At 42.7% G+C, this 20,082-nt stretch overlaps 1 protein-coding gene across 12 annotated transcripts in view; it reads left to right on the top strand.

The window, feature by feature from the left end:
* The first annotated feature begins 6,121 nt into the window (after positions 1-6,121).
* Positions 6,122-20,082, top strand: part of ZC3H14 (zinc finger CCCH-type containing 14) — a 41,010-nt gene continuing 27,049 nt past the window's right edge. For 4 of the 12 annotated variants that reach the window (XM_036429521.2, XM_036429495.2, XM_036429489.2 and 1 more), the window contains exons 1-9: positions 6,122-6,322; positions 6,773-6,815; positions 10,283-10,397; positions 13,036-13,076; positions 15,237-15,432; positions 15,739-16,168; positions 16,702-16,862; positions 17,459-17,559; positions 19,261-19,416. In XM_036429521.2, coding sequence (XP_036285414.1) covers positions 6,287-6,322; positions 6,773-6,815; positions 10,283-10,397; positions 13,036-13,076; positions 15,237-15,432; positions 15,739-16,168; positions 16,702-16,862; positions 17,459-17,559; positions 19,261-19,416 — 1,279 coding nt within the window. In that variant the 5' untranslated portion in view covers positions 6,122-6,286. The remainder of the gene's footprint in view (positions 6,323-6,772; positions 6,816-10,282; positions 10,398-13,035; positions 13,077-15,236; positions 15,433-15,738; positions 16,169-16,701; positions 16,863-17,458; positions 17,560-19,260; positions 19,417-20,082) is intronic. The other 8 variants (XM_036429503.2, XM_036429530.2, XM_036429470.2 and 5 more) reach the window with 4 other exon arrangements.

Raw genomic sequence — 20,082 nt, 5'->3', positions numbered from 1 at the left:
GGCCGCGGAGCCAAAGGCATCTAAGATTCCATATGTTTCTAACGGGAAAAAAATACATCACTTCTGTTCGTAATTGATATTTCAACAGGACACTATAAGGAAGTCAATTTGTGTGTGAAGAAAAAAAAAAGAAAAAAAAAGACATGAAGATTAGTCACTTTTCTGATCTCCCAAGCTAGAAAATTTGAAATTTCTGTGTGATGCTGCTCCCTTTCTCACCCAACCTGTCATTCAGACCTAAGAGTTCCTCCTTCCAAATAGCTCACCAATTCTCTTTCCTCTCTGTTCCTCACCTCCTCATCATCTCCTCCCCCATACCAATCCAAACCCTCATTATTTGACATCCGGATTACCAAGGGGGTCTCCTTGCTTCTGGTGTCTCAGTTCTCTCTTGTTTCCGTGCTAATACCAGGTTTACCTCTCTCTCTCTCTCTCTCTCTCTCTCAAGACAATCCTCCCCCACTCCCAACCCCGGGCTAATTCTGCTTTTCTGTCTGCCCTTCAGGGCCTTTCTAACCTGGTCTCAGCCTTTCAAACCATCCTTGTTTCTCTCCCTAGTGCCCCCGTCAAGCTGCTTCTGCTGACCCGGTGCACCTGCTGCCCGCCTTCCACAAGCCCTCTGCGTCTCTCAAAGGCTCTCCGCTTCCATGACAACTATCTAGCCACCTCATTCCGCAATGATGTCCACACTTGGCAAGAACTTTTAAAAACCTCTCACGAAGGCTTGTTTTATAACTGCTAACATTCCTAGGACATTGCTGGGCAGAGAGGAGGCACTAAATAAAAACGTGTTAATTGAATCGGGAAGAAAATAAAAGAATTTTAAAAATAGAAAATGACCATAAATCCCAAGGATGTTAGATAACCGGGTTGAACTTCCTCCCTCATAATCCGCAAGTGTCGTTCGCTGACCCAGCACTTAAGCTCTGTTTTCCCTCAACCGTGTTCATGGGACAGTAACATCCCCAGGAGAAGCCGCTTGAAAAACGCCTTCCAAGCGTTACACATGGAATTATTATTGGCTTGTGATTCGGAAGGAAATGAAGTAATTCATATGGTTCAACCCTGAAGGTACAAAAAAATATAAGTGGAAAGTCTTCCCACCCTGCCTGCAAGCTGCCTCCTCTCCTCCTGGGGGTAACCAGGGTTACCCTAATCCCATGGATCCATCTAGACTAGAGAGATTCTGTAAATAAGTAAGCAATTGCATAGCTGTATCTTTTCTCTTTTTGTTACGTGGAAAGTGGAGTATTATAAACACTTTTTCTTCTGAAGGTAATTCTTGTTAAAATACATAAATTGCCAGAACCGGTTTGGCTCAGTGGATAGAGCATAGGCCTGCAGACTGGAAGGTCCCGGGTTCGATTCTGGTCAAGGGCATGTACCTTGGTTGCGGACACATCCCCGGTGGGAACTGTGCAGGAGGCAGCTGATCGATGTTTCTCTCTCATCATTGTTTCTAGCTCTCTATCCCTCTCCCTTCCTCTCTGTAAAAAATCAATAAAATAGATTTTTTTTAAAAATACATAAATTAAGATTTACAAAAGCAAGTTCTGGACTGAAAAAAGGCTCCATTACACGGAAGGAAATGGTGATTTTCATGGTGCAGTGACAACAATTTTGGGGGAGTTAAGAAATGAATCCGCTTTGACAGCTTGGTGAGTATCCACTGTACCTCCCTATGTAAGTATTCATCCTCTGCAAGAATCTGAATTGAATGACTGTCCCGCCTTATGGAGATAATGATGCCTGGGTGCAGCGGGCAGTGGGAGCCAGAGCCAGAATGGTGAAATCTCCTCACCGGTGTGAACACTCATCAGGTGCTCTGCCTACCACACGCACCACCACCCCAGGTGCAGTACAGCACTTTTTCAGCTGCTAAGGAGTGAGAATTTAGAGCCCAAATTCCCCCCAGACAACCGAGGAATAATGGTGTTGGCAATATACTTACTCAAATGGACATGAAAATGGAGAAAAGTCTGTCAGACTCAGTAGCATAAGTGACTGCTGACTGTAATTCCCAGTACTTAGGATTTCTCATCCAAGGGCAGACATGCCATGTGATACCCACTATTGGAAAGGCTTGTCCAGCGCTAGCCGGTTTGGCTCATTGGATAGAGCGTTGACCTGTGAACTGAAAGGTCCCAGGTTCAATTCTAGTTGATTTCCGGGTTGTGGGCTCTATCCGCAGTGTGGGGGCTTGCAGGAGGCAGTTGGTCAATGATTATCTCTCATCATTGAAGTTTATATCTCTCTCTCCCTCTTCCTTCCTCTCTGAAATCAATAATAGTAATATATATATATATATATATATATATATATATATATATATATTTAAAAAGGTAAGACTTGTCCATTCACCCCATATTTATTGGATACAGATGCTGCAAAGAGAAAAGCAGTACATATTTTTTAAAATATATTTTATTGATTTTTTACAGAGAGGAAGAGAGAGAGATAGAGAGTTAGAAACGTCGATGAGAGAGAAACATCGACCAGCTGCCTCTTGCACACCCCCTACTGGGGATATGCCCGCAACCAATGTACATGCCCTTGACCGGAATCAAACCTGGGACCTTTCAGTCCGCAGACCGACGCTCTACCACTGAGCCAAACCGGCTTCGGCAGCAGTACATATTTTGATTGATACATAGCCTGGTCCTCAAAGACTCACCAGGGGAGAAACAGGTGAATCTCTAACTCTAGTGGCGTTACTAGTATATTCACTTAGTGGGCATATATTCTATTATACATGGAGTGGAAACGCCTGGCTTAACACTGAGATCAGCTTCTAGCTGAGTCTGGAAGGACAAATACAAGCTCATCCAAAGAAAACTGGAGAAAAGCATTCCAGGCTGAAGGAGCCACGCCCAACGCGTACTTCCAGAGGATGCGCCATCTCCAGCGGGAAAGTGGCCCGAGAGGAGGCCGGAGGTGCCAGGGGCCCGTGTGAGAGGACACAGGCTCCACGGAGCAGGAGTTAGTACTCTGACCTCGCCGTCTTCAGAACCTATGCTCTTTTCAGTCACCTCTCTCGGAAGACAACCCAGAGCTCTCCTAGACGGCGCTGTGGTTTGTTGCCATCTAGTCTTCACTCTGTCTTCTGAGCAAAACATGTCATTCCTCCTGAACCCGAGCTCCCTGCCATGTTGCAAAAGAATTCTCATGGGTTAGCTTAGTCTTTTTCAAGCCGAAGACCCCTTTAATGTAAGGTGACCGGACATCCCGCTTTTGGCAGACAGTCCCGACTTTTAACAATTTGTCCTGCATCCCGCAGCATTTTAAAAAAGTCACCTTACTTTAATAGATTCTCCCAGGGCATCATCATGATCATCTTCTCCTTGATGAGATACAGCTGTGAAGCTGCAACTTCCCAAGAAGCACCGGGCCACCGGCTGCTCCTCTGTTATCCAGACACGTAATGCCTGAGATCTAAATAGGTGAGTTCTTTAGCAGCCTGCAGGCCCCTTTCCCAATAGTTTTAAATGGATTGTATCCAAAGCTAACTCTTTCTTGAATACATTTTAGTACAAATTTCCCCATTCCAAATACATTTTATTTTTAACATTTTAAAAATAAATATATGTCTTTATTGATATCAGAGAGGAAGGGAGAGAGAGAAACATCAATGATGAGGATCAGTTGCCTCCTGCATGCCCCCCACTGGGGATCAAGCCCACAACCTTGGCATGTGTGCTGACTGGGAATTGAACTGAGACCTCCTAGTTCATAAGTTGACGCACAATCACTGCACCACACCGGCCGGACTACGTTTTATTTTTATTTTTTAACTTATCCTTATTGTTGACGGTATTACAGATGTCCTCCTTTCCCCCCACCCCATAAACCCCTCCACCTCACACCTGCCCCTCCCAGGCTTTCACCACACTATTGTCTGTGACCTGGCTATGCATATACGTATGCATATAAATTCCCAAATTAATCCTCCCCCCTAGCCTTTTCTCTGAGATTTTTCTAACCCATGCTTCTATGTCTCTGGTTCTATTTTGTTTATCAGTTTATTTTGAATACATTTTAATGAAAATCTATTATTTTAACATGTCCTTTCAATATTATCTAAATATTGGTTAAGATTTTGTATCTAGCCGAAACCGGTTTGGCTCAGTGGATAGAGCTTCGGCCTGCGGACTGAAAGGTACCAGGTCAAGGGCATGTACCTCGGTTGCGGGCACATCTCCGGTAGCGTGTGTGCAAGAGGCAGCTAATTGATGTCTCTCTCTCATTTATGTTTCTAACTCTCTCTCTCTCTTCCTCTCTGTAAAAAAATCAATAAAATATATTAAAAAAATTTTTGTATCTAGACATGGAAAACATGTGTGTGTTTTTTTTTGTTTGTTTGTTCTAAGTCTGAAATGGTGGATAAACAAATAGAAACAATGTACCTGTCTTTTTTTTTTTTTAATTGATTTTAGAGAGAGAGAAAAGGAAAGGGATAAAAACATCGATGAGAGAGAAACATCGATTGGCTGCAGGCATGTGTGGAGTAGAACTGGTGATCTCTTGGTTCATGGGTCAACACTCAGGCTCTGAACAACACCGGCTGCGCTGTACTGTCTTTGGATTGCGTCATGAATGTAGTCTTGCTCATCTGTGTGCTCGGTCTTCCAGCACAGTATCTGGCTCAGGGAAGGTCTTTAATTTTTAATCAACATAGTGCTGCTATGAGTCAAGCACAGTTTGAAATGTTTCCAAAATATTAACATTTCATCCTTATAATAACCCCGACAAAGGAGAAACTGGTGTCGTACTTATGCCACAGGCGAATAAACTGAGGCACAGAGATATAAACAACATGCCTAAGGCCTCACAAGGAATAGGGGAGCTGGGATTCTACCTAGACAGCCTGGCTCTGGTGTCCCTGTTCTCAGTCACTCTGCTCCACTGCCTCTCATCAATGTTGAATGAAGACATGATGGCTGAATTTATCCATAATTTAGTCATTAATTTCTTTTATCCTACAATATTCTGTAAATGCTTACTATGTGTTTAGCATTCGGAAAGACACTTTGGAGAAATACAGACCTACAAGGAATGTATGATTTTGTTAGGACACACCCACAAGTAAAATAAACATTACAGAGCATGTTCTGTCCTAGTAGCAGCTCCCAAAAAGATGGTAAAGGAATTCAGAAGAAAAAGAAAAAAAGGTATACGAGATGAAGGGCCACATGGCAGACAGACCCTAGGTGGCCTCAGTATTTCTACTCCTGCTGTTCACACCCTGAATAATCAATCCCCTCCCTTGAGTGTAGGCAGCACCTGTGACTTGGTTGTAGCTACTCTCTACCCCACTCAGGGTAGTTGTGGAGTCAAACAAGGGACTATGTTTGATATTCTAGCCCAGTGGTCGGCAAACTCATTAGTCAACAGAGCCAAATATCAACAGTACAACGATTGAAATTTCTTTTGTGAGCCAAAATTTTTAAACTTAAACTTCTTCTAACGCCACTTCTTCAAAATAGACTCGCCCAGGCCGTGGTATTTTGTGGAAGAGCCACACTCAAGAGGCCAAAGAGCTGCATGTGGCTCGCGAGCCGCAGTTTGCATACCAGGGTTCTAGTCCTGTTGCACTGGATATCCCATTTTCCCTCCAAGTATATTATAATGCAACCGCTAGGAGGCAGTAGAAAACCAGGACTCAAGAGTTTAGATACCTATTGGGGTACCATTTTGTAAACCATATGATTGTTTAACCACTATTCTGTACACCTGAAACGAATACAAAATAATGTTCCCTGTAAACTTTAATAGAAAAAAAATGTTTGAAAGTTTAAACATCTAAACCAATATCTGTGAACCTATGTAAGTGAAGGCTGGACTCTAATTCGGATATCACGTCAAAGCCAGAGATTTTTCTCCCAGCATACTTAACTCATCCGTATTTCTCAGAGGAGAGTAAAATTAATAACCACGGGCAAGAATAGGGACGAACCACCTAGCCAGCTCTGCAGGTGCCTACAGAGGAAGTGCATCCCAGGCCAGGCACCAAGCCCCTGCTCTCCCCGCCTCCAGCAGAGGGCGCCAGAGCGCAGGCCCGGCGGGCCCAGGTGTGCGCAGGCGCGTGCGCAGGCGCAGGCGCGCTGCACCCGGCTCGCTCCGGGCGCCGGGACGCTGTGGGCGGGTCACGCAGACCGCGCACCCCGAAGCGGCGGTGGCGGTGGCTGTGGCTGTGGCTGTGGCCCGGGGGCTGCGTGCTGGAGCCGGCTCCGGGCTCTGGCTCAGCGAAGCGCCGCGCCGTGCTGAGCTCGCCGCCCGCCGCGGAGCCATGGAGATTGGCACGGAGATCAGCCGCAAGATCCGGGTGAGGCCCGCGGGGGGCGGGGCGGGAAGCCGGGCCTCGGCGGGCGCGCGGTTGTCAGGAGTAACGGGGTGGTGGGCCCGGGCCGGACGCTGCGGCCTGGCCACGGGCCGGCGGCGCCTCCCGGGGCCTGGGGGGGCTCACCCGGCCCCGGGAGCTGCGGGGGAGCGGAAGGAGGCGGAGGTGGCCGGTGCGAGCCGTGCACCTCTCTCGGGAGGGGGAGGGGACGGAGAAGGGGGGCGGGGGGACGCGGGAGGCGGCCCCGGTGGGGGGTCGGGAGGATGGGCCCGCGCCCCGGCGCCTCCCGCCTCCCCCGGGCGCCCAGAGGGGCTGGAGGTGCGTGCACCCGCACAGTTGCGTCTGCGTTGCAAGTCGGTTTTCCTAAGGGCCGCCGTTCTCTCACGTACGTTTGTCTTTTTTTTCTCCACCCCCCCACCCCCCTACCCCCCTCAGAGTGCCATTAAGGGGAAATTGCAAGAATTAGGAGCTTATGTTGGTAAGTTTTGTTGATTTTGTTAACCTAATGCAATTTGCAATTTGCAGCTAATTGTGTCTTAGTGAGTTCATTTTCCCCGACGGAATTTGCTGACTTTGAAGAAACCCTTTTCTGCTGTCACTTCAGACAATCCCTGGTTACTTCTTTTCCTTGCTGTTTTACTTTTAATGGAAAGCTCTGTATACAACCGTGTGTGTGTGTGTGTGTGTGTGTGTGTGTACCCTCTTCTGTGGTGTTCTGAAATTGTTTAGCTTCCTCTGTTGAGGCATGGTCGAATCTTTATTGTTTTCCCTATTTTGTTTGCTTTTCTTGATCTTCATGATTCACAATTATTTTGCATTTGGGATGTTCGATGCTTTCTGCCATTTGCCTCTGCCATGGTTCAGTGAGTTTTATTTTCATTTCTCTTATTTATTTATTTACTTTTATTTTTTCTGTTCTTCTCGCTTTCACCTCCTAACAGCAATGTATCCTCTTTGTTCTTTTGTGATTTTTATAATTTGAGCATTTACTTTGGGCCAGGCACTGTGCTTAACCTCTATGTGTATGCATTAGGCCATGGTAATCCTCAGGAGGACACTGGAAGGTAAGTGTAATATCCCCAACTGTACAAGCAGGGAGATTGAGGCTTTGAGTGCTTACTTGAGCAAGATTGAGATTTGTTTGGCTGCAAAGCTGGTGCCTCCTATACAGATAATAGCTGTCACTTATGATGAAAGTGGTTCTCAAGGTGTGGAAGACTCCAAGGGACTCTGAAGTCAAAATTGTTTTGTGTTTTGTTTTTTAAATATATTTTATTGATTTTTTACAGGGAGGAAGGGAGAGGGACAGAGAGTGAGAAACATTGATCAGTTGTCTCCTGCACACCTCCTACTGGGGATGTGCCCACAATCAAGGTACATGCCCTTGACCAGAATTGAACCTGGGACCTTTCATTCTGCAGGCAGACGCTCTATCCACTGAGCCAAACTGGTTAGGGCCAAAATTGTTTTTTATATTAATACTGACGTTTGTATTGTGCAAAAGCAATAGTGGGTAAAACTTCTGGTACTTGACCCTGAATCAAGAAATCAAGGTTTCACACCAAACTTTAGGGGAAAGCATCATATTCTTTACTTGCAATTCTTTTTTTTCTTTAAATATATTCCATTGATATTTTACAGAGAGGAAGGAAGAGAGATAGAGAGCCAGAAACGTCTGGTGAGAGAGAAACATTGACCAGCTGCCTCTTACACACCCCCTACCGGGGCTGTGCCCGTAACCAATGTACATGCCCTTGACCAGAATCGAACCTGGGACCTTTTTGTCAGCAGATCGACGCTCTACCACTGAGCCAAACCGGTTTCGGCTTTACTTGCAATTCTTTTTTCTTTTTCTTTTTTTTTTTTAAATATATTTTATTGATTTTTATACAGAGAGGAAGGGAGAGAGATAGAGAGTTAGAAACATCAATGAGAGAGAGTCATTGATCAGCTGCCTCTTGCACACCCCCTACTGGGGATATGCCCACAACCAAGGTACATGCCCTTGACCGGAATCGAACCCGGGACCCTTCAGTCCCCAAGCCGACGCTCTATCCATTGAGCCAAACCGATCCCGGCTTACTTGCAATTCTTAAAAAAGCCCTTCTCACTTAAGAACGTAATGAAGCAGTGAAAATATATTTTTAAAATCCTATCCCTTGATTACATTATTTAACATGCAGTGAGGAAGAAGGAAATACTTATAAATATATGCTTATAAAGTACTGTACAAACGTATAAAGTATTTCTGGTGTACACTGAAGCACGATGGGTTGTCTTTTAAGGAAAAGGATTTGTGTAATTGAGTTGAGAACTGAACTAGCCACCTTTATCATGGAACATTTTTAAATTATAAGGACTGACAAGCTAGTTACATACACTTGGATAGTTGCCAGACATTTAAAAAAATATATATATTTTACTGATTTTTTACAGAGAGGAAGGGAGAAGGATAGAGAGAAACATCGATGGGAGAGAAACATTGATCAGCTGCCTCCTGCACACCCACACTGGGGATGTGCCCACAACCAAGGTACATGCCCTTGACTGGAATTGAACCTGGGATCCTTGAGTCTGCAGGCTGAGGCTCTATCCACTGAGCCAAACCGGTTTCGGCCAGACATTTTCTTGAAAGTGAGCAGAGGAAAGAACTGATAGATTTTGCTGCCAGTGACAAAACAAGTTGGTTTGGGGGGTGGGGGGGTGGTAGGGCAGTGGGCTGATGTTCTCTCTCTCTCCTCATTGATGTTTCTATCCCTCTTCCTCTCTGAAAATCAGTAAAAATATTTTTTTTTAAAAAGGCTAGGGCGTATTAATGGATTTTCATGTAACAATACAAAAAAAGGTTATTTGATACAGTTTTTGTTTCCATATTGCTACTAATCCTTAAGAAACTATCACTTGTTGAATTTTGGTGTAGTATCACAAAATAATACATTATCTGCAATATAGTTGTGCTTTTCTTGAACTGGATTTTTTATATTTCTCCTTTTAACAAATGTCTGATAGTACTTCTGAAAGGAACTTTTCTGTCTGTTTAGAAATGTTATGAGTATTTAAGGTATTAAATAAATTTTTTTTTGTAGGGATTAGAGTTCCTGATGAATGACTTGCTTCCATACCTTCTCATTATGGTGGTTTTTGTTTTTGTTGATTTTGGTTCTTGATCTCACCCTCATAATCACTGTGTAGGAGGCTATTAGTATAAAACAAATGAGTTGAAATTATTTAATCTTAAGATGGAACTTTAAAATGATGCAGGGTTTTTTGGTGGTTTTAGTTTATTTGATGTTGCTGCATGGTTGTTACCTTGAGTAATTGAAACCTGACTTTACTAAGGGTAAAGTTCTCTTGAGAAATGAGTGTCATTTTGAAACAGACACTAAACAAAACTGTTTGGTGGATGTCCATATGCTTTCTGGAAACTTCTCTGAAATTAGCATTTTTAAAACGATGATGGATATGTATGTACTCTCAAGTTTGTAATTTAAAATCTCTAGTTTTGTAAGTATTCATTATTCCAAATCTCATCCTTCTAGTAATTGAAATACCTATAGAATGAAGAGAAAAAAAGCTATACCTTTTTTTTTTTTTTAAATATATTTTATTGACTTTTTACAGAGAGGAAGAGAGAGGCATAGAGAGTTAGAAACATTGATGAGAGAGAATCATCGATCAGCTGCCTCCTGCACAGCCCCAACTGGGGATGCGCCTACAACCAAGGCACATGCCCTTGACTGGAATCGAACCCGGGACCCTTCAGTCCTCGGAGGACCGACGCTCTATCCACTGAGCCAAACCAGTTTCGGCACTTTTTTTTTTAAAACATAATTCCTGTAGAGCTGAAATATTAATTCTTAGAGCTACATCTATATTTTCAAGCACGGCAACTTTAAATAGAGGGAAACACAAAAAAAGTTTTTATGTACTTTTCCTTTTAAATAGATGAAGAACTTCCTGATTACATTATGGTGATGGTGGCCAACAAGAAAAGTCAGGACCAGATGACAGAGGACCTGTCCCTGTTTCTCGGGAACAACACAATCCGATTCACCGTATGGTATGTTTCTGACTATTTACTCCTCAGACCAAAGTTTGGCACAAGTCAGAGCAGGTGTCCTCTCTGAAGAGGGGCTCCTGACAGGAGAGTCAGAGTCAGTGTGGGAGGCAGGTTGTGAGCAATGAGCACAGCCTCTGGAGCCGGACTGCCAAGGTTGAATCCTCATCTGCCTCTTGCCTGGGTTTCTCCAGGTGTAAAACGCGAATAGTAAATCACCTTTATCGGGTCCTTTGAGGGCTAGTGAGCTGACACATGTAATGTGCGCACAGCTGTGTCTGGCTGCTAGCACGTGCTTAGTATATGTGTTAACTGTAGTTCCTGTGTTTCTCTTGTAAATGTCTTCATCTTTCTTTTAATATATTTTATTGATTTTTCACAGAGAGGAAGAGAGAGGATTAGAGTTAGACACATCGATGAGAAAGAATCATTGGTCAGCTGCCTCCTACACATCCCCTATTGGGGATGTGCCCGCAACCAGGATACATACCCTTGACCAGAATTGAACCTGGGACCTTTCAGTCCGCAGGCCGATGCTCTATCCACTGAGCCAAACCGGTTTCGGCGTTGTCTTCGTCTTACTATTCCTCTCATTTAGCCTAAATCGGCTGCAGGTGTTCTTTTGGACTGGGTTGACTTCCTAAATTGCTTTCTCTGAGTTCATTCTGAGGGGGCAAGGATTTTGACAGAATTTCAGATTAAATTTTTTAAAGTTTAGAACTTTTTGAAGTTTGGAATTTTAAGATAGGCAACTTGGTGTTTAAATAAAATCAGTATTATAATCTTCAGTGTCCTTTTAGGCCTTTCGTTAAAACTACTGACTAGCAGCATAAGATTAAGTTTAAAAAGTCAGGTTCTGGAACCAGGTTTCAGATGGACAGAGTGATGATGTGGATGAGAACAGGGCAGGAAGTCCCCTTAGGGCTCCTCACACTGGAGACCACCAGTTACAGCACAAGCGGATGATGGAGCAGAAAGTGAGCGAGCAGAACGGCCTGCTTAATGTGAAAGGCCGGAGACTGGGACAGAGAATAGGAGGCACTAAGGAGGAATATGAAGAAGCTGGTTAACTTTCTGCCTTTAAATCAAAAGCTTATCTTGAAGGTGATTTTGCCCCAGGAGGTAAATGAATGCTTTACAATCCTTCTGAAACTTGCTTGAAATGCCACCCAGGATTCTCTAGTTTGTATTATAGTTTTGGAGAACATGATGTACAGTGGTTGATCCTCAAATGTTTTAGTACATAGTGTGAGTGACCTAACCCACTTGTTTACAGCTTGTCCCCAAAATGTACCTTCCGTACCTCCCAAAAAAGATCAAGGTGTTTTGCCTGGGGAAATGACCATTATCGTGAGTGCTTTTTTTAAAGTGTTCAGCAGTCCAGGTACTTGTTTCATGTACATTTTTATGACCTGACTTCTGGTTTAACCTTTTTAAAAAAATATATTTTATTGATATTTTACAGAGAGGAAGAGAGAGAGACAGAGAGCTAGAAACGTCAATGAGAGAGAAACATCAACCAGCTGCCTCCTGCACTACCTCCTACTGGGGACGCGCCCGCAACCAAGGTACACGCCCCTGACCGAAATTGAACCCGGGACCCTTCAGTCCGCAGACCAACGCTCTACCATTGAGCCAAACCAGTTTCGGCTGGTTTAACCTTTGATCACTTTAGTTTTGAGTCCCTCTAAAATTAATATAGGAGATTGACCTAGTGTATTATTTCTTAGATAACTTGATGGAATGTGTTAGACAAATTTCTTACATAAACATACTGCTAATTGAATTTGAATTTAAAATCAAATTAATTCAACTTTTTCACCTTGCCAAAAGTTCAGTTCTTTAATATGTACTGACGCAAGTGATAGTGTCTATCATTTGGCACTTTGCTTTCCTAAGTTAAATGGTTCATTGACAATGGTCCCAAATTATCCTTCGGAGCCCTGCTGTAGTTGTGTCCTAGGCAACAGTGGCATATGACTGGGTTTGGGGTGAAACATACTGAGCTATTTCTGGTGTTTCAGGAGGCATGGCCTCGTGGGAGGATTGTAAGGCAAATTTGCCTTGTACATAACTAAAATAAAATAGGTAATATTATAAGCAGGGTTATGGTCTGTGCTTGTTTTCAGCATTTGTTTTGTAAATAACAGATACAGTGAAATGTGATAGTATATTTTGAGATTAAGTTTTCTTACCTCAGAATTAAGTTTTTTTCCAGAAACCATATGAGTAGATAAAAATAATTTAAATAATGCCTAAATAATTGTAATAGTAAGCTGTAGTACAAGTGTGTGTGATATTTTATCTTTTACCATCAGTTACATTGCATCTTTAGTCCTTAGGAAACAAAATGCATCCTTTTAGATAAGACTTTGTGCTCAAGTCATATTCTGGCACTTATTTTTGCAGAGGTTAGATGTTGAAAATAGTGATAAAAATGATTTTTAATTGGCTCTTGTAGTATTCATGTAAAGCCTTTTTAAAATGTGATACTTAATATCATTTATCCATTAAATACCATTTAGTATCATTTATCAATATTTATCTGAAGGTTGATTCCATAATGTCATCAAATTTAGAGTGGTAGTTGAAATAAAATCTTTCTTGATTAAGGAAACAAGATTTTTTTGTTTTCTTTTAGGCTTCATGGTGTATTAGATAAACTTCGTTCTGTTACAACAGGTAAGATTCATAAAAATGGGCTTTTGGGGGGGATTTGCTATAGCATATGATTGCTTTCTTTCTAAAGCCATTTAAACTGCTTTGGGGAACAAACACATAAATTTGGAAACAGTTCATTTGAACATTTTATCAATCTTTTTGTTCATATTGTTACAAAGGTTCCTCATTTCTTCCCCCCTCCACCAGGTTCCCACCCCACCCTCCGCCCCCTCCCCATCCCCCATTGTCCTCATCCATAGGTGCAGTTTATGTTCAGTCTCTTCCTCTCTCCCTTTCCCCAATAGTAAATCCCTTTTCAGATAGTAAATCAGTTACTTAGCATTTTCTCATATCAATAATACCACCACATGCCCAATGATACATTTCACACAAAAGACATTTCCAAATAGGTCAACCAGCCTCATCCAGGCCCCACCCAAGGCACTCACAGATCAACACAGATCAACACCTCAGCCCTATACTAACTCAACACATCCAGATCTAAGCCTTCATCACTTGATTCAGCAGACCCTCAAGTTCCCACAAAAGTTTCCAGCCATGTCTGAGAGGCAGCCGTGGGGCAGGGGCAGGCGAGGAGCGAGTTGTTCCGGGTCTGGCTGCTCCGGGCCTGGCCTCTGTTGCTCTGTTTCGTTCCACAACCAGCTGCTCCGGGTTTGGTCACCGCCGCTCCCGACCTAGTTGCTCTGGACCTGGCTGCTGCTGCTCCGGGCCTGGCTGCATCCGACCCGGCTGCTCCGGGCCCGGCCGCTCCCAGCCTGGCAGCTGCTGCTCCGGGCCTGGCCTCTCCCAGCCTGGCAGCTGCTACTCCGGGCGTGGCCGCTCCCAGCCTGGCAGCTGCTGCTCCGGGCCTGGCCGCTCCCAGCCTGGCAGCTGCTGCTCCGGGCCTGGCCGCACCAGACCCGGCTGCTCCGGGCCTGGCCGCTCCCAGCCTGGCAGCCGCTGCTCCGGGCCTGGCCACTCCCAGCCTGGCAACCGCTGCTTTGGGCCTGGCCGCACCAGACCCGGCTGCTCTGGGCCTGGCCGCTCCCAGCCTGGCAGCTGCTGCTCTGGGCCTAGCCGCACCAGACCCGGCTGCTCCGGGCCTGGCTGCTCCCAGCCTGGCAACCGCTGCTTTGGGCCTGGCCGCACAAGACCCAGCTGCTCCGGGCCTGGCCGCTCCCAGCCTGGCAGCTGCTGCTCCGGGCCTGGCCGTTTGAACATTTTTTAGGAAGCACATATTGTTTTTTTTTGTTTTGTTTTTTTAAATCAATCTTTATTGTTCAAATTGTTACAAAGGTTCCTCATTTCTTCCCCCCTCCACCAGGTTCCCATCCCACCCTCCGCCCCCTCCCCATCCCCCATTGTCCTCATCCATAGGTGCAGTTTATGTTTAGTCTCTTCCTCCCTCCCTTTCCCCGATAGTAAATCCCTTTTCAGATAGTAAATCAGTTACTTAGCATTTTCTCATATCAATAATACCACCACATGCCCAATGATACATTTCACACAAAAGATATTTCCAAATAGGTCAACCAGCCTCATCCAGGCCCCACCCAAGGCACTCACAGATCAACACCCCAGCCCTATACTAACTCAACACATCCAGATCTAAGCCTTCATCACTTAATTCAGCAGACCCTCAAGTTCCCACAAAAGTTTCCAGCCATGTCTGAGAGGCAGCCGTGGGGCAGGGGCAGGCGAGGAGTGAGCTGTTCCGGGCCTGGTTGCTCCGGGCCTGGCCTCGGTTGCTCTGGTTCCTTCCACAACCAGCTGCTCTGGGTCTGGTCACCGCCGCTCGCGACCTAGTTGCTCTGGACCTGGCAGCCGCTGCTCCGGGCCTGGCTGCATCCGACCCGGCTGAGGAAGCACATATTGTTACAAATTTAAGAGCAATACATTTAATATAATTCAAAGATAATTTAAATAAGGGAAGGGAACTATGCAGTTTATCCTAAGGAAGTCATTATAGAGTTGTGCAACAGTTCAGTTTCAAGGATATTTCAATATTTTATAATTGAAAATTAGTTAAAAGTTCAGTAATAGTAAATTACGATATTGCTATGTATGGAATAATATTGAGCCATTAAAAATGTTGTGAACATGTATAACTTAAATTGGTGTTGAACAAGGGAAGGATCAAAGTAACAAGATAGTATAAAAGGATTATGTTTTTCTTTCCAGACCCCTCTAGTCTAAAGTCTTCTGACACCAACATATTCGATAGTAACGTGCCTTCCAACAAGAGCAGCTTCAGTCGGGGCGATGAGAGAAGGCACGAAGCTGCAGTGCCACCCCTTGCAGTTTCTAGCACCAGATCTGAGAAAAGAGAGTCCAGAGTTTCTTCAAGTTCACAGGAGCAGAAAGCCACTAATGCCAGGTAAGAGTTCTGTGTAGACCACCCATGGACAGATGGGGGTATATGTGACATTTACATAGTTGCCATATCTTTGAATTGCTCCTTTCAGAAAGTTTTGGAAATGGTGAGGTATGTGGTCAGGAGCAATTTTTAAAATAAAAAGTGGATGAGATCAAAGTATGATTACCTGAAATATTGTAAATCAAAGTTTAAAACAAGCCATTTCAAAGTAGTTTTTAATGACTACCTTACAATTTAAATATTCTTTGACTATTTAATCATATTCCTCTAAATTGGTTGTAATATGTTTGAGTGTGTGTTTAATAGGCAGAGTTATGATGATGGAGCTGCAACCCGATTAATGTCAACAGTGAAACCTCTGAGGGAGCCAGCACCCTCTGAAGATGTGATTGATATTAAGCCGGAACCAGATGACCTCATTGATGAAGACCTCAATTTTGTGCAGGAGAATCCCTTATCTCAGAAAAAACCCACAGTGACACTCACATACGGTTCTTCTCGCCCTTCTATTGAAATTTATCGACCACCTGCAAGTCGAACTGCAGATGGTGGTGTTCATTTAAACAGGTTGCAATTTCAACAGCAGCAAAACAGTATTCATGCTGCCAAGCAACTTGATGTACAGAACAGCCGGGTATATGAAACAGGACGTTTGTGTGAACCAGAAATGCTTAACAGCTTAGAAGAGACTTACAGTCCTTTCTTCAGAAATAATGCAGAAAAAATGAGCATTGAGGTTTGTATGTACTTGCGAATCTTGCCTTGTTAGGCTGAAAATTGGCAGTGAATAGTATGTGAAATAACTAAATACCATACATATTGCAAGTTTATGGTAAGCTTATTTCTGTATGCTCAGCATATTATACCAATCAGATTTTCTTCTCCATGACTGACTGCTACAAGTGTATATTACACCTTGTTTACTTTCTTGTGATGCCAACATGTGCGATAGTTTTAACAATACCTTATAGTTTTGGTGGGATTTTAGGTCAAATTTTAGATTTCTTACGGCATTTATTGGTAAAGAAGTAACTATTTTGTTAGTTTCCTCAACAGTGCTATTTGCTGCTGCTTATAAATGAATGTAAAGCACTAGATGTTTTTGTTAAAGGTTGGCTATTAGAGGGATAATATTCATATTTTTTATAAGAAACCAGGAAATAGCTCATGAATTATTAATATGATTGGCTTTTTCTTAAAAAAAAAAATTCTGTGGTAGATCTTTGTTATTTTCTGAGACTAGGTAAGCATGAATTTATCTGATTACAGGAAGAAAATTTTCGAAAGAGAAAGTTGCCTGTGGTAAGTTCAGTTGTTAAAGTAAAAAAGTTTAATCACGATGGAGAAGAGGAGGAAGACGATGATGATTGTGGGTCCCGTACAGGAAGCATCTCCAGCAGTGTGTCCGTGCCTGCAAAGCCTGAACGGAGGTACCTGAACACAACTGTAACTTAGCCTTGAATTGCTTGGCGGCGCCTTCTGTGTTTCTTGAAGAGGATAGCCTAAAAATAAAAAATTAATGGCATATAAGACTTCCCTATTGGTTTTTGAATAAACCATATTAATGAAAGGAAAACTGCTTAAAATTGGGAGAAATTGCTGAGAATATTAAAAATTAATATGGGTGGGAAAGTTGATCAGATTTATTATTTTAAATAGGTTTCAGTCTAGTTGGCATTTCCTAAAAACAACAGCTAGTTTGTTCAAAACCTAAGAGAAGGTCCTGGGCCAGTGGCTTAGTTGGGTGGATTGTCCTGTACAATAAAAAGCTTATGGCTTTGATTACTAGTCAGGGCACATATCTAGGTTGTGGGTTCAATTTCCAGTTAGGGTGCATGTGGAGGCAACAGATTGATGTTTCCCCCTTCATTCACCCCCTCCTCTCTCTAAAATCAGCAAGAATATATCCTCGGGTGAGGATGTAAAAAAAAACAACAAAACTTAAAAGAAGGCTGTAGTAAAGGCATAATGGCTAGCACATAAAGAATTCAAATCTATAATTAAAATGTTTTGTTAACTTTTTTAGACCCTCACTTCCTCCTTCTAAACAAGCTAATAAGAATCTAATTTTGAAGGCAATATCTGAAGCTCAAGAATCTGTAACAAAAACAACTAACTATTCTACAGGTAATTTAAATGAATTATGTTTTCATTAACTAAGAGATTTCTATAACTCTTAAGAAAGCTAGAAATGATGATCACCAAGTTGTGGTGAAATAAAGAACCCTACCCAATGTCAAGACCATGGTGCGGTTCAGAAGAATGGTTTTCAAAGGAGATTAGGCCAGTTTGAGAAACTTTCCCACCTGTCGGTGGAATTTATTTCTTTGAGCAACTGTCATGTCTTTTACTCCCTCTTTCCAGTGTGTGTCAAATAGATAATATAAATTATTACATGTTTTAAAGCAGAGGAGATGAGGCAGCTATAATCTGATCATACAAAAAAGCTCATTCTGAAACGCAAATCATATCATGGATGTCATGTCATTAAATTCTGTACTCTGTGCCCCATATGGTAGAGCTGGGTGTGAAATTTCATTAATAAGCTGTAATGATTACTTTAAATTTTATTTTTGCTGCCTATTTGAGGGTTCTTTTAGAGCTGTTCTGCTTTTTCATATTTCTTTTGCTACCGCTTCCTAGAGTGACGGAAACTATAAGCTTGCTTTTGATCCTGATAGTCATCTGTCTCCCTGCTTCTCCTCTTTTAACCTCTAAACATGAAATTGAACAGGTTTTGCATATAGAATAAGAATTCTCAGGCAAACTGAACAATTCTTTTATTTACATTCCCATTTTTCACTATATTTAAAATGATAATAAGGGTAGAGAATTTTACTCATTTGTGAACTTGAAATATTTTGCTTTCATAATAGTTGGATATTGTCCAAGTTTTGTTTTGTTTTTCTTGAGAAATAGCATTGAAATTCTTTATTTACCTAGTTTATCTAAATTACAATTTGAGGTGGTTAATGGGATCATGAAGTAGAACCTAAATTGCATTTGGTTAAAATGTATATGTGCTTCAATGTATATATGGCATGTGGTTTAAAGTGTGTAAATGCTGTTTATACACATGGAGCACATAGAGGTGTTTAAGTCAAGTTATCCCTTGAGAATATTGTAAGGAAAAATGAAGTGATATCTATGAACTGTTTAAAGCTCCTCATGTTCTAAAATAAAGGAGCATTTATGTTTAATACTAGAAGCCTGGTGCACAAATTTTGTGCACAGAGGGGCGGGAGTTTCCCCTTTAGCCCTGCCTGTACCTTCTCTAATCTGCGAATCCTTGGGGGATGTTTGACTGCCGGTTTAGGCCCGTTCCCAGGCATCCCTCTCACAATCCTGGACTGCTGGGTCCTTATTGCTTACCTGCCTGTCTGGTTATCCTAACTGCCCCCCTTCCCCCCCACTTTGTAGACCTAATCATGCCCCCCCCCCCCCCTCCCCCCCCCCCCCCCGCCCCCGCTGGCCTGGTAGCCCCACACAGCCTGCTTGTTCAGTATTTGGTCTTTCCTCATTAACCCTTCTGCTGGCCTGGTCATAGGCAGCCATCTTGTAAGAGTGTGAGGATCTAAGGGCAGAGGATGGGGTGGGGATTGGGTGGAGGTGAGCAATGGGGTGGGGAGGAAAGAGGAGAAACAATTGTAATAATCTGAACAATAAAGATTTGTTAAAATTTAAAAAATAATAATAAATAAAACAAAATGGGGGGGGAAAAAGAGTGAGGATCAATTTGCATATTACCTCTTTATTATTTAGGATGACTGTTGAGTTTGATGTATTACTACATTTGCATTTCCATCTTTTTTGCTATTTATATAAAAGTCTCGCAGAAACAGACGCTTCCAGTTGCTCCCAGAACTCGAACTTCTCAAGAGGAATTGCTGGCGGAAATGGTCCAGGGGCAAAGCAGGACCTCTAGAATAAGTCCCCCCATTAAAGAAGATGAAGCAAAAGGAGATAATATAGAAAAAGGTCAAGGTAATAATTTAAATGCTATTTCATCCTCTATTGCACTTTTTTCATGAACCACTAAATATTTTCTTATGGGTGTTTATGAAATGTTATATTATGAGAAAAGTGCTCACTAGCCCTAAAATAGAATAAGAAGGGACCATGAGGAATCTATATTTACATATTTCAGAGTTTTAAAAACGTTTTTATCAGAGAAGTTTTTATTCTCAAAGAGGAAAGAATAGTGCAATGAATTTTCATGAACTCAGTCATCCAGCTTTAGTATTATCAATATTTTGCTGGTCTTTAGAATGTGCCAGTTTAAAGATACATAAATCTCTACATTAAAGCTTTCCTTTTTGTTAATTCTACTCCTGTTCTCTTGAATTTGAAATCTTATCTTTAAATCTTTCTTTTCTGAGCATCCTCCCTCTCTGTGACCTGCCAGATGCCTTATGTCTTAGTGGCCCTACTTTATTCATCCCATTGTGCCTGACAAACTACAGTTAGTTTCGAGCTGGTCTTTCTGCTTCCTTTCTCTCAGCTCCCATGCCCGCCTCCTGCACACTCTTCATCTAAAGTATGACTTATGTGACTTCTTTGTCAGAGCAGTTAGTGTGTGAGTCACCCACATACACCTCCCAGGGCCTGGCCCAGAACTAATGCCATCAACTTGGTCTTTCAACAGCTTCC

Source organism: Pipistrellus kuhlii, unplaced genomic scaffold (assembly GCF_014108245.1).
Source record: "Pipistrellus kuhlii isolate mPipKuh1 unplaced genomic scaffold, mPipKuh1.p scaffold_m20_p_1, whole genome shotgun sequence".
Lineage (NCBI taxonomy): Eukaryota > Metazoa > Chordata > Mammalia > Chiroptera > Vespertilionidae > Pipistrellus > Pipistrellus kuhlii.
The sequence above is the reverse complement of the archived record's forward strand: the minus strand, read 5'-3'. Positions and strand labels throughout refer to the sequence as shown.